The sequence below is a fragment of the Eleginops maclovinus genome, chromosome 9 (genome assembly GCF_036324505.1).
Source record: "Eleginops maclovinus isolate JMC-PN-2008 ecotype Puerto Natales chromosome 9, JC_Emac_rtc_rv5, whole genome shotgun sequence".
Lineage (NCBI taxonomy): Eukaryota > Metazoa > Chordata > Actinopteri > Perciformes > Eleginopidae > Eleginops > Eleginops maclovinus.
The window spans coordinates 11,758,265-11,773,007 of NC_086357.1; the positions used below are offsets into that span (position 1 = coordinate 11,758,265).

General features: G+C 40.7%; 1 protein-coding gene across 4 annotated transcripts in view; it reads right to left on the bottom strand.

The window, feature by feature from the left end:
• Positions 1-14,743, bottom strand: part of LOC134869563 (discs large homolog 1-like protein) — a 97,429-nt gene that overhangs the window by 66,696 nt on the left and 15,990 nt on the right. Inside the window, exon 1 of one of the 4 annotated variants that reach the window (XM_063891271.1) lies at positions 2,135-2,357. The exons of 2 other annotated variants lie outside the window; for them this stretch is intronic. In XM_063891271.1, the coding sequence (XP_063747341.1) occupies positions 2,135-2,293 (159 nt within the window). In that variant the 5' untranslated portion in view covers positions 2,294-2,357. Of the gene's footprint in view, positions 1-2,134; positions 2,358-14,743 lie in introns of those variants that run through there. One more of the 4 variants, XM_063891270.1, reaches the window with a different exon arrangement.

A 14,743-nucleotide genomic window follows, 5' to 3' on the forward strand; every position in this document is an offset into this window, starting at 1 on the left:
GTAAAACCTTCTGTGGCTAAGGGTTTTACAAACTGTGTTTATTCCTAAGAGAATGAAAGAGAATCCACAAGAAAACCACTGAGTTAATGTCCATTTGATCCCCTTCTTTACTACCATATAATTCAATGTGGTAGCAGATAATGTAATATTCTAAATTTGCATATGCAATTTTAGTGCAATATGGACAGGCTTTTGTTAGTTCCCTCATATAAAAGACAAGAATTGTGATTTACTAGACAATACGAACACCTACAATCAACAAATGACAACAAAAGATGAACACATGATGAAGCATAATGATGTTTGCGTTTTCATGTTTGGGAATGAGTGTGTGTCGGGGAAACAAGTGTGTGCGCGTGAAAAAGAGAGTGTGTGTGTGTGTGTGTGTGTGTGTGTGTGTGTGTGTGTGTGTGTGTGTGTGTGTGTGTGTGTGTGTGTGTGTGTGTGTGTGTGTGTGATCAGAGTGATGTAAGCGCTAATCTGCAGACAGATACAGCCCAATCAACCAAAATAAAAAGATTACCAGGCTCCCTGCGATATTATGAGTGTGAGAGAGAGATAGAGGGGGGGAAAGAAAGAGACAAAGAGAGAGGGAGCCAGACAGACACAGACCGAGTGCAGAACAGAGATAGTAATGGGCCTCTTTACTAAAAAATGGGACGAGGATTTGACTGAATCCCTGTGCGCACAGCTCTACGAAAGTATTCTCCTGGTACAAAGAAAGGCTCTGTGCGTGGAAGGAAATGTAGGCCAGTATCCTTGACTTCTAAGTGCATACAAAAAAAAGACCTATCTAAGTCTGGAGCCATAATGAAACAGGTCTGCATTTAAACAGGAGCTGCCTCTGCCACCTTGACCAGAGACAAAAAATATGTACAACTAATTATAGTAGACATGAAGCATATCACCACTGTGGGCTAAAAAATCTCTTATCTTTAACAACTCGTCTTTTCAGAGACTATGACAAACAGGCTTAATTTAAGCTTGACTGCATTACCATTTTGCAGTCCATTCAGTGGTGTTCAAAAGGAAGTTTCAAAAGCACAGAACTGTAGTCACTTTAGAGTCAATTTAAAGAGGAATGAAGTGTAAATAAAAAACAAATCCCACCTCAAAAACTGTGTTTTTCTCTGAAATTGCAGATGAATTTTAGGGCAGGTGAAATGCTGCTAATTATTTTTTTTCCAAAAATATTTTTTGGGGCAGAGAGGGCCTTTGTCAAAGATATAGTGTTGAAAGGGGGAAATAGAGGCCAAGGCCTGAACATTTCTGTGTGCTTGGGAGTCGAATCTGCATACTTGGCACTGGACACATTTTTTATGAACATATTCAATTAATGTTATTCCTAAAAATGTTCTAACCGAACGCATCACTGTATCATTTCCAATACATAAGTTTGGCGTTCTTAGTCAGTCAACCTTGACTTGAACAACAAGAAATTAAGTGTTTATGGGGCAGGAACATTATTATGTATATCGTATTTTTCTAGTAAGCACTCAAGTCCTTTGAACTGTGCGATCCCATCAAACATAGCTTTAGGCCACAGCTACATGTGCCCAAAACATATCTGGCAAAACATTTTTAGTATAAAGCAACAGCGTTATGAGGAGAACATACTTTAACTTCTAAATTGATTTAAAGAGACACTACAGCAAATAAAAAAAAAAAAAATAGAAGCTTCATATATTCTTGTTCGACTGTTAAAAGGTTGATTTAAATATTACATTCTGTAACAAGGCAGAACTTGTTTACAGAATGTACAAGGTTCCGTACGTTATTTGTCAATTCAACAATAATCGATTGATGCTGTTCCTCAATTATGTTCAAATTGACTTAAAAAATAATGAGCTCAAAACATAAATAAAATGCGAAAAAAAACCTGGCCCCACGCATACAGCAACTGTCAGAATACAGCAAGTTATTCTGATGCAGGGATTGACAGACTGACAGGATGTAAGGGGGAGACCTGAGCCATGCATGTAAACACACAAAGGCAGGTAGACAGCTGACGAGATGGGAGACTGATTGACAGTGTCAGTGTAATGTGTGTGTGTGTGTGTGTGTGTGTGTGTGTGTGTGTGTGTGTGTGTGTGTGTGTGTGTGTTAGGCAAACTGATGAAAGAGCCTTAGTTACCTGAGCAGGCGTGATGTGTGTGTGAGTCACGTATCCGTGAACGTGTTGAATCTGAGACAGCTGCCGCTCCGCCACCTGAACCAACTCTGCGCCACGCAGGTCACCGTGATGACCCAGAGATCCATCCCTCCCCAGAGATTGATCCCTTTCTCTCTCCATGGTGCCGGCACACCCTGCCTCTCTTCTCCAGGTCCCCCTTTCCCTCCAGGTCCCTCCTTCTCTCCCCTCTCTCCCTTCCCTTCCCTTCCTACCCAGGGTGCCTCCGCCCCTCCCCAATGTGCCTCCGTCTCTACTTAGGGTCCCCCCCCCCCCTCTCCAGGGTACCCCCGTCCCCTGCCAGGGTGCCTCCGTCCCTTCCCAGGGTGCCTCCATCCCTTCCCAGGGTCCCTCCGTCCCTCCCAAGTGTGCCTCCGTCCCTCCCAAGTGTGCCTCCGTCCCTCCCAAGGGTTCCTCCGTCCCTCAGTTCGCTGGCTACTCCCATGTGATGCAGAAGGCAGGGGTGATGGTGGAGTTTTGGGGCACCTGGTGACGCCCCTTCTTCTTCTTGACACCGATACTTCTATGGTAGGAAAAGACGAAGAGGAGGAGGAGGAGGAGGAGAGACACCAGAGGGTAAAGAAAAGCATAGGAGAGGGACAGAGAGAATGGAGATGGTTGGGAAGACGAGGAGTAGGAAAACAAAGACAGAGGAAGAAAGAGTGTTAGTTCTGAAGTAGAAAGATTTATTCGGGCTGGAAAAGAAGAAAGTAAAAGTGTGAAATTGTAACGAGCATATAAAAGAGCGTAGCAGAGTGTGTGTGCGATGTAAACGTGTGTGATGAGATATTTATTTTGTGTGTGTGTAAGCACATGGTGCAGTCCAGGTGTCCAACCAGCATGGTCTTAATTGTTTCCTGCACTGTACATATGCGAATGCACAACACACACACACACACACACACACACACACACACACACACACACACACACACACACACACACACACACACACACACACACACACACACACACACACACACACACACACACACACACACACACACACACACACACAGCTAAACAAAGACACACACAAGAGAAGACTTCACTTGAAACAGAAGTTTATAGGCAAAATGAGGCAAAACTGAATGAGGACAGCGAGCGGGAGTGGAGCCTGCCTCAGGGAATGACTGTTTCTTCCTCTCCTCCTCATCTCTCTGTACCTTCATCACGCCGCTTTGCCTTCCACATCTCCGACTCGCACTACAGTAACTCTCACTGTTTCCCTCTCCCACGTCTCATTCCCCATTCTCACGCACTCCTCCTCGCTTCTCTTCATCTTTTTAAAAATAATATTTGATGTTTCTCTTTCTGCTTTACTGGACCGGGTAAAGGGAAAAGTTTGTGAAGCTGAGGAGGCAAGGACGACAGGTCTTACTTTTAAATCCTCAACATTGTGATTACATGGTGTGTGACTGTCTGCACACTGAACACACACTCACTCAGAAGTGCACTAATGAGGTGAATTATGGGAAAATCGTTTATCAAGTGTTAATTATTCCATTTAAATGTAAATGACTCAGAAGAGAAGATTCTGATAAAGAGAAGGAGATGATTCCCAGGAGGACTTTTAAAGCTTCAAGGAAATTGGATAATTAGTCTCTGATCATATCAACACCAATTTATCGGGATAATTTCACCTAAGACACAGGTAATATAATGCAGTTAGAAAATAATCATACATTATCCAAGTAGAATCTAGTAACTCATTTCAAGTATGCTTGACTTTAACCCAAGGTTAATGGGAGAATTAACTACAAATGCAAATGCGTGTATAATGTGTGAAAAGCACATGTAAAAAGGATTTGCAGCACTCGCATGGTAAGACTATTTGTGTCTGCTAACTGCACGGCATTGTACCACAGCTGGACACTTGGAGAGCTAAACCGGATCAGAGCCTGAAGAGGTCAAAACAAATGCAGTAGACATTTTAAGCTTAAATGCCATGTCAAACATAAATGACATTTTTTTAGCAGCTTGAACATTACAAATGATCAGACGCGGATTTGTTTGAGGTTCCCTTAGTTAACCTGTAGTGCGTGCTTGACCATAAACACACTTTACATTGAGCCAAAAACAGAGTAACCACATTCCTGTACACACAAAAATAAATGAAGCCTGATATTATACATTGGTTATCTTTATGTTAGCCAATGTGATGTCATTGTCTATTTAATAATATGTAACTAACACTTTTGCACGTTCAACTTCAATAAATTGTAACAAGCATTCATTGTCATTTTATCCATTTGTTTTTCGGGCCACATTCTGATTAAGGGAATAAAGGAGATAAATGTGAGCCTAACATGAAGGACAATTCAACAAAACTAGAGCTCAATATACAAAAATGTGTCCAAATACACAGTATTACTGGTTTGTGGCAATCATAGTGGTTAAAGTCAGATATGCAGCATCTCGGAGCTGGAGTAATGTTAAGAGTGAGTGGTCATAGAGCGAGCTGAGAGGCTAACACAGCTATCGTATACAGACTTCATGTAGCCTAAGAGAGGAGATGGATTATCCTCCCCTACAGAGAGCCAGTCACACAGACTGTTGTCATTAATTTGACATTCGACCTTTTGGCTTAATCTCTCTCCAGGTAGTTAACACAAAGCTGACCTCATTGCTACTGTATTCATTTAAAACCTGAACTCACTGTAGGCAAACATTTAGCTTTGGGTAAAGAGGTCATGTCAGGGTTAGGGGTTCAGACAAGGGTCGGCATTAGACATGTTGTTACAATAGATTAGGTTAGGACAAGCTACCATTTCATGAATTAACTGAAAAAACGAGTGAGCCTATGAGATTTAACATAGAGTCCCCTCTGTGTATCTACATCAGTAACTACACACCCCACAGACTTAATTAATATCTGTCCTAAGAGAGACATTTAGACGTCTTTTCTTGGATCCAGAATGTTTAAAAAAAACACTGTTATTAGTAGAATAAGTGAAAACCTGTTTGAATGATTAAAGATGAAAGAGAGCAGTTGATTCAAGATGTGTGATGATTCATAGTCCACTGACTGACAGCAAGACCCTTGAAAGATTGAAGCCGTTTCTCTACATTGACCCTACGCTGCAGCTGGCTGTCATTTATTGTCCGCTACAAGATGCTCAATCTATTCTTGAATTTGTATTTTAGGTCAGAGCAGCTGCTTTGCACAGGAGAGTATGTCTGTGCAGAACAGTATCAGCTAATTCATACAAATTCAAGTAGACGTGGCTGTGTGTGCTCTCCCCCTGCCTCCCCTGCTGCACGCTTTAACCTCATTTAAACCGAGATTGGGAGCAAATGCTGCTCTGACAAAAGGAACTGATCTGAACCCTTCTCATGACCTTCAGCGCACTTCATTTCTTCATCCCCTCTCTGCCTGATCTTTTCATTCAGCCTCGACGTGCCAATTAGTCAGAAATGCCTCAAAATAATCTTGAGATTTGTGGTTGAACAGCCAGGCACTAAGACCCTGAAGAGACCCTGGCTTACAGTGTTGTCACAACACTGATGCTACTGCCCTCTGCACTCACACACACACGCACACGCACACACACACACACAGTCAGAGTCCTATATTTGGTGTTTCATTTTCCAATCACACACCTCTTCGTTAATTAATGCTTGAATGGACAGAGACTCCAAATATGTCTCTTTCTTCATCGGAGTGTGTGTATGTGTGTGTTTCAGAGCTTTCCTAATCAGGACTGCAGATAGCCTGCATAGAAACACACACAGACGCACAAAATTGGACACACACGTGCACACTGCTGCTGTCATGTGTTAGTGTGTCAGCCAGTCTTGCGTAGCCGGAGAAACGTGACTAGATTGGAAGCAGATTCAACCTCCTAGTACATGTCTACATGATGGTTTGTATCTCTATGTGCGTGCGTGCGTGCGTGCATGCGTGCGTGTGTGTGTGTCAGAGTAAAGCCAGGCGTTAGTCACGCTTGGTGAGATATGAAAGAGCAGGGGATCCTCCGCCGTAAGGGGCTTCTCACACACACACGTGCCTTCATCTCTTTCTCTGTATCTTTTCATTCTCTCCATCTCCCACATCACAGTCTCTCTCACGGTGTATCGCCATAAAAAACAAAAATACTTCTCGCCAAAGAACCAACATCAGATAACAGCTGATGATCGGAGTCATTTGGCATCATAAACAATGAGACAATAATGAACATTAATGGTTTCAAACATAAAGTTAGTCAAACCAATTGTAGTAAAAGGACACAGGAATGGAACAACATTGTGTTGAGAGGATTTCATTCAAATCTAACACGTTTTATTTCCCACCTACAGTACATTTAAATATTTCCTAGATACAATATATGATTTATTGATTCAGTCTTCAGAGGATGCTTTCATTCCCCATAACAGCTTCCTCTCTGATACTACATGGTGATGTAATATCACTAAACGGTAGAGGGCTAGTGAGAAAATGAGGTCAAAGTCAGAGTTGTACAGGCACCACTCACGACGCAGATGCAGTTTGAAAACACTTAAGAAATTTAAAAAAACTTTAGCATCTACAGTAAAATCGTACATCAGCAAAGAGCTCATTTTGTCTTAAATGTCGAAAATATTATATGATATATAAATAGAAAACAGCAACATCTAATTAATTATTTTAAATGTTATAGCATAGCTGAGTCAACCTACATAATTAAATCAATAACGGGTAGTTGAATTAAAAGCAAGCAAAACATTTCTTAAACACAACTTCAAACATGTTAAAGGAAGTGCATAAATGTGTAGACATAGTAGAAAGAGGAAACTTCACCAGAGCAACAGTCAGTAAAGACTCTTCAATAAAAATAAACAGACCTGAGCAGAAGGAGAGGAACAGATTTATCTGTTTTGTTATGTGTCTGACCTAGTTGAGGTGTTCTTGATGTATCTTCTTGGGCACTTAAACCGCCTTAGCAATGGACACTCTGATTTCCATCTTACAGTAACTTTAGATGTGATTTAAATCAAACTTCATATGAGTGTCGAGTTGTATCAATTCCGACGACAATTCAGACAAGATATTCAAGTACAAGCGTTTTACCTGAGTGACAAACCAAACTATCCTGGAAGGAAGAACTCACTCTTTCAGTTCAGCAGAGTTAGCCTGCCGTAAATAGCAATGTTTTTCAGTAGCTGAAATGTGAACTATTTTCGATAAAAGGTAAAACATAGGGAAGAATATGTTTATATTTGATCTTGTCAAACATTAAGTTGAATGTCACCTGCTGACCACTTTTTTTGTATTCTTTAACGTATTTCTGAATGATTAAAAAGCATGTCCTCACACTGATGATGCCACTCGACAGGGAATAGATTTGTTGTTTTGTTTTCTATCACAGCTATACAGCCACGATTGTATGATTGTTTTGATATTGGTAATTGTATTTGTTGTAATGCAAGGACAACACTTCATGTAGCTGCCTCACATTCTATGTTCTATGTTTTATGCTACTCTTCTCATCGATTAGTTGCCATATTTTTCCTTTTAGTTTTAGTCGATATATTTGGAAAAAACTTTTAACTACATCTCCATTAAACACAATGTTTGACGTGGTGCTTTTGCATGATCCATTGTTGAAAAACTCAGTTATTTTTTACATCTGTCACATATATATCAACTAATGTTAGAAGACAAATAATTTCTTTAGTGGAGGAAAGCCCTGCTAGTTTTATTTTAACAAGAAGATGCAGACACGTTGAAATATGTGAATCAAGATAAGTATTGCCTGAACCCAAGCCAACCCTGATGTATAAAGAATAATGTCCAACACAAAGACCATCTATAAAGCTCAAAAGCTCTCAGGAACATCTAATCATCCTCAGGTCACACTCTCTAGTTACCCTCTCTAGCTAAACTTGCAGAGGACAAAAACCAGCGCTCCTCCTGTGACATACTCGTGACTCTCTCTCTAAAGCTCCAGTTGTCTTTCGGCCAGCCTCTATCTAACAGGCTGTCATGGTGAGGTGATGTAACAGGACAGAAGTGAACTTCATACAGTTGATTATGGCCTAACTGCTGAACTGGACAACAGTTCAACACCCATTGCATTCTCATATCCACAGATACACACAGTCCAGTGGCCTACGCTCTCTTCTTATACTACAGCACTCAACATGAATTTCTCAAACCAATCAAATCACCCTCTTCTGTGGTTTAAACATGTCATATTAGATTTGCCGCAAAACAAAATGTACATGTTGACATGACATATACATTTTTCTGTGAGTCTTTCTCGCTTTATTTCTCAAGATCATGACCAGTTTTCAGTACGTTGTTGAGGCAAGTTTATGGACCCGTTTTATGGAGACATTTTGGTTTCGCTGTGTGTTTTAAAGGCTTTTTCAAAGATGCAGCACAGAGTAGCAACAGTTCCTCCACATCAAAGGCACCGCTCCTAAAGCACTTGGTTGGAACTTTAATATTTCATGTGTTGTTTTCTACTCAACTGTTTCAGAGTACTTTGCAAGAGGATCATTACCAATTTTAGCCTTAACTCATTCACTTAGAGGTTATGTAATAAGTGGGTTTACTTGTAAGGGATATGACAAAACTCTAGCGAAGGGTTGGAGATGACAGATCTCTTCTTTTCCTTTCCTTATTTGAGGCAGCTTCAACTACTTCAATGTGAATTTAAGAGTTGTTTTGAATCGTATGTTTATTGTTCAGGGTCATCACAGAACTACTTTACGTACAATGCAGAGCTTTTTTATTTTGGCCTTTTGCCGTCGGACTGTGTGAGGAAAATCATTGCACCAACGCAAACACAAGAGATCTCACAACCTCCACAGCACTAAGTGGCTGCAGAGTTTGAGTCCAACAACTTTCAAATAGTGCTTCACCATCCACTGTGCTGCCACAAACTGATCTACATGGTCAATGAATGAAAATAAATCCACATTAAGATACTGATGCTGGATATTTAACCTCAATACTATTTTGGTAATGCAAACTGTAATTCGTTTTTTTCCCTAAAACAAGCCTGTGTAAGTTCAGCTTGTAATATTTCATATGTTTGGCTTATCCGGACTGAAGTGTTTCCGTAACGTTGGGAATGTTTTACGGAACAAATACAATACAGAAGCTACTGACCCTCTCCCTAAAACAGCAAAGAAAGAAATACATCACTTCTTTGGTTTGAGTGCCAATGTTTTCAATTGGTAACATTACTCAAGACATTTTCTTTCAGAGGTTTGGTCTTCCTTCCCAGCGCCTTTCTTCCAGAAAAAAATGCAATGTGCATGCACATGTTATATTATAAAAAAGAAGCTGCATCGTTTATCATTTTTTCCCTGCCATCGATATCTCAACACTGTTTCACCGGTGTCCATCGCCCACTTTGATTTTATAATCTGTTTGAAATGTAATACCTTCAGCTTTTAGACTGTTGGTTGGACCAAACAAAACATTTTAAGATGTCACCTTGTGAACTGAGAACTTTTGAGGGTCACTTTTTTAATATGTTAATGTTTGTGTAGGCTAAAAATAACTTACAAGTTAGTCAATAAAGTTGAAAAATTATTCAAATTGAACAAGGACTAATTTAAACGTTGCATTCTTTCTGTGCTTTATAATTTCAATATATTTACAAAATAATGCGTACATTTTACAGGTACATTCACATATCAGAAGAATCAGATACTATGGTTGCAGCAAGAAAAACCTGCCACACACACACACACACACACACACACACACACACACACACACACACACACACACACACACACACACACACACCTCTCTCACTCTCTGTCTCTCCTGCTGGCTACTAACTCTCAACTTAGTTTACCCAGAGTCCCTTGAGAGGCTTAGTCATTACCCCTTTCTCTCTGTCTCTCAGCACATTTTGCCTTACTCAAGTCTCTCTCACTCTCAATTACACTTTACCTTTACCCCATGTCTCTTTTGCTCTATTTCTCTCTCTCTTTCTCTCTCTCTCTCACACACATGCACAAACACTCACACACAAAAGTCTCTCTACCTACCTTGCATCCAAACATCAAAGATATGGTGTTGTTGGTGCATGCTACTTTGCAGTGGCACAACATGTGGCTAACGTTAGCTAGCTGGTCCCGCGCTGGGGGGGCATCCTAGTCCTCACACACTCACACACACATCCACAACACACATACACATGCACAAGCATGTGTAACATTAGCGTCGCTCCATCCTGTCCCACACTCCACCACTCTTCTGCCCCCCCCACCGCCTGGCTACGGTCCTCAGCTGTGGCAGGCCAGCGTCCTCTCCCTCTCACTCTTCACTGCTCTCATCTTCATCATCATCTTCATTTGTGTAATCCTCATAGCTGGTCAGGACGCAAGAGGCAACATGTTCACTGGTGTCGTCACTGTGTGTGTGTGTGTGTGTGTGTGTGTGTGTGTGTGTGTGTGTGTGTGTGTGTGTGTGTGTGTGTGTGTGTGTGTGTGTGTGTGTTTGTGTGTGTGTGTGTGTGAATCTTTAGAGCACGTGTGTTCTCAGAGTGTTGTTGTTGTTGTTGGTGTCAGCATGTGTGGGTCAGTCTGTCTGTGTGCAGGAATAAGTGTGTGTGTGTGTGTGTGTGTGTGTGTGTGTCAGTATGGCTGTAGTCTCTCCTGTCCTCTCTGCAGCAGCAGTCCCAGTCCTCTATCTCCCCTCTCACTCTCTGTATGAGAGTGTGTCTCTCTCGTTCCATCGCTCCCCTTCTCCCTCTCTCTCCCTCTCCCTCTCTCTCCCTGGCTCGCTCTCTCTCCCTCGCTTCGCTCCACTGCCTCTCTTGGCCTGCATCTCAACAGCAAGATCAATGAGAGAAAGAGGAAAGACCTGCACACAGAGGTTGAAGGCAAATTAAAAGTCTGACGTCCTCTTCCTTTTTTTATACCTTCAGCAGTGATGCTCTGCCTTGTACATGTATTGCCATGTTCTAGTAAACACCCACACTTACACACATACACACACACACCCACCCACATTAAAAGGCCAACTAGGAGGGGAGTCCAGTATTAAAGGGGCAAATGAGGACTCACTTGACGAAATATGACGTTGGTGCAGGGAGAACAGTAGAAAGACAATGTTGTTACATCATCCAGAGTCCGAAGCCACGATCTCCCAAACACGCACACATTACAGGGGTGACTTGGTCAATTGATATTTCAACAGAGTTGTTAGGCTGACGGCGGAAGGACGACTTTGGAATGAGTTATTTCAACCACATGTGACCGGGACACAGTGGAGAGTGAGAATGAGAACAGTCATTAACAATAAGCCAGCACCGGAAAGGATTTTGGACAGAACTCATGCATACATACATGAGGTTATGTAATGTTAAGTAATGTCCCAGGAAAGTCAGCTTGGAAGATAAGTTTCTATTGTGCTGCAGACAAAAATGGGACAGGTTCAACTTTTTGCAGGACGACCCCGCATCTTTTTTCTGGAGCCCCCTGCTGTGTCCCCATGTTGGTCTGACTAAAATTAATGAGAGCTTGGCCTTTTCAGTCAGGCTGAATCTGGACTAAGGTGTTCACGGATCTCTTTATTGATGGTACAATTGTGTGTACAAAACTCTACTTAACCACTCTTTATGCAGCTAACTATTTAACACCTGGATAATGTTATTTAAAAAATGTGCATACAGCCCCTGAAAACAATTAAGAGACCAATTCAGATTTATAATTTTCTCTTGTTTAATTATTTATAGACATGTTTTTGAGTGAAATTATTTTGTATTATTTTGGATGTGTTGTATAAACTACTGACACTTTTTCTCTGTGTTGGAATTCAACAGACACTGGAATGGCTGTCATACATGTAGAGATAACAATTTAAGTAAAAATTTGGAGTGGTCTCTTAATTTTTTTCCGGAGCTGTATATTAAAAAATTGCTACAAAGGGATTGTTGTAAGGCTGTTTTACTGTACATTTTAAGGTATGTGTTATATAAACATTGCTACAATAGCACTATTTCAGTCCTATTTGGAGACGTTATTACAATTTAGGATTATATAATATGCTATTAGTATATAAAAGAAGACTACCGTACGTTGGCTTAATAAATCGCAAATCAGTAAATCAAGTCAAAGTTTATCAAACATTAGGTTTATATACAGACAAACCGTTAACACTTTATGGTGTAAAACACATTGTGACCACAGCATGATCAGTCCAATTTAGTGTGAATCTGTCAACATGCTAACTATGTGAACTTGCCAGTGATTGGTCATTTAAAACAGAAATGACCAGGGATGAGAGGATTAAAGGAAGATTCAGTATAGGGCAGAGGAAGTCAAACAAGTCAAAGCGCCCTCGCTCTTGATGCTGCCGGCTGGGCCATCTGGACTATCACACATAGCAACACATCCCCTCAAACAGCAAACACACACAGTAGCCTCTCCGCGGTTGTCTCTGTCTTCTCACCTCCACTAGAAAACAAACAACACAGCATGGAAGAGAAGAAGACAGAGCAAGGGAAACGCAGTGCAAGAAAGCAGAGGCTGAAGCCAGAAAGAAGAAAAAAAAGCAAACAGGGTGATTTTAAGGTCACGTACATGTTATCAGCAGGAGGGGGAAGGGAAAGTGGGGGAAGGAAAGATGATACTATACAAAGGTCACCAAAAAACACAAGCGGTCACTGATAAAATGATCGATCCACAACCAAAGATAATGCTCCAACATGTAAAGCTGGTAATCAGCAATGAGTTATTATTTTCAGAAGCTTTTCCAGCAGATACAAGATGCGCAAGCCTGAAGGAGCCAATTAAGTCCAGAAGCTGATGCAGGTAGACAGGTCATATAAATAATGCAATGGCATGAAAGGTTATTCTGAGCACTGCAGGGACCTATCGTCAAAAAACTCCTTATGCAGAAACTTACACTTGTACAACTTTGTGTGTTCTGTGTACGCCACCAACTATGAATGAATAATTAATGCAGCAAACATGTTGCAAAGCTTCTATTGGCTGTGTGCACCACATTACTAGGAAGTATTCTTTAACTAGACACAATTTGTAGATGTTTCGGTGTGCTGTGCTGATATTTCTTAATATTGGATGTTATGTATTTATATTATTAGCTATACATTTCAGGTAACTTCAAGGTTCAAGTGTAGTTATGGCATTGAAAATCTTAGGTCCTGAGCTCCTCCAACAGTGCAACATAGTATAGAAGGACATAAGACAAAATAATAATAAAATAGAAATAATAAAATTAAAGTGCTGAATGAATAGTGAATAGAATATTAACACAATAACATAAATTATGCTTGGCATTACGAAAGTGTTCAAGTATATGCAGGACTCTATGTACATGTAGTAGAATTAAAAGTACAATAACAGAATGTAAGAGTTAAAATTAAATATTGTACAGTGATATGCAATTAAATACAGCTTGAAATTAAATAAATAATGCGATGCAACCAGGTACATTTCAGGTGTCAAGTGCCTCCACAACCCAAACAAGGTACCTAACATAACTTAACACTTAAAACCAGTAATCCATGAGATCCTCTTCTGTGTGTCAGTTGGAGTTAACTTGTTTGTTGCTGGCTTCGTGAATACTTGAATATAACTCTACAAACATTTAGCCAACTTCAAAATCCACTACTCGTAAAATGGTTCAAGAGATGCCTCCTGACAATAAAGAGGCATATTGATATACAAATGTACAGGATTTGGACCCTTGCTTTTATGAAATGTCTTGTTCTAGACTTTTTTACTTAAAGAAAATGCAAATTGTGTTATTTTGTAATAAATCAGGGAGCTATTTTTATGTTTTCAAAGAGTCAGCTTTGGGTCAAATGCCAGCCTTCCAAAGTATTGGCTCGTGCGATAAGCTAGCTTTCCAGAGACCAGCTATATGAGTCCCTGTGTATGGCAAGGAACAGATGGACATGTACACACACGCACACACACACAAACACACAGACACAAGAGCAAAAACCCACAAACACATACAAACGCGTGCATACATCTGGGATAGCCACAGGCAGCTTGGCTCATAAAATGTTAAAATATAATGTGATATTTCCATAATCACACTTCAAATTACTGAAAGATACATAGAAAAGATGGAAGAAAGAAGCACATGAGATGGAAATCAAGGAGAGAGAGAGAGAGAGGGAGAGGATGCTACATCATGAGCCTAGCAGGCATGCACTACATGTTAACATTAGTAGGTCAGGCAGCACAGAAATAACCGTGTTACCGTGTGCGTGTGCGTGTGTGTGTGTGTGTGTGTGTGCTAACCTCATACACTCTGTATACTATCCAATCATGGTGGAATCCCCGTTCTGTATATCAACCAATCAAAAAAGATGCCATACATCAACATTACAAGTATAGTCACATGATCACCTCTTACCAGCTGTGTGTTCAGCTTCTACATGAGTGAATTCTCTTCTATATATAACTCCCCCCCCATCCCACCCCTCTCCAAGATGCTGTGTGAGGACGCTGACTCCTGCTGGAGCCCCGCAGCTACTAATATCAGCTGTGCAGCAGAAAAGTTAGAGCTTCACCCCACTAATGGACTATCATTTATTGAATATTTTATAAATATCTATTTGCAGGGACACGGCAAAAGTGTGAAGA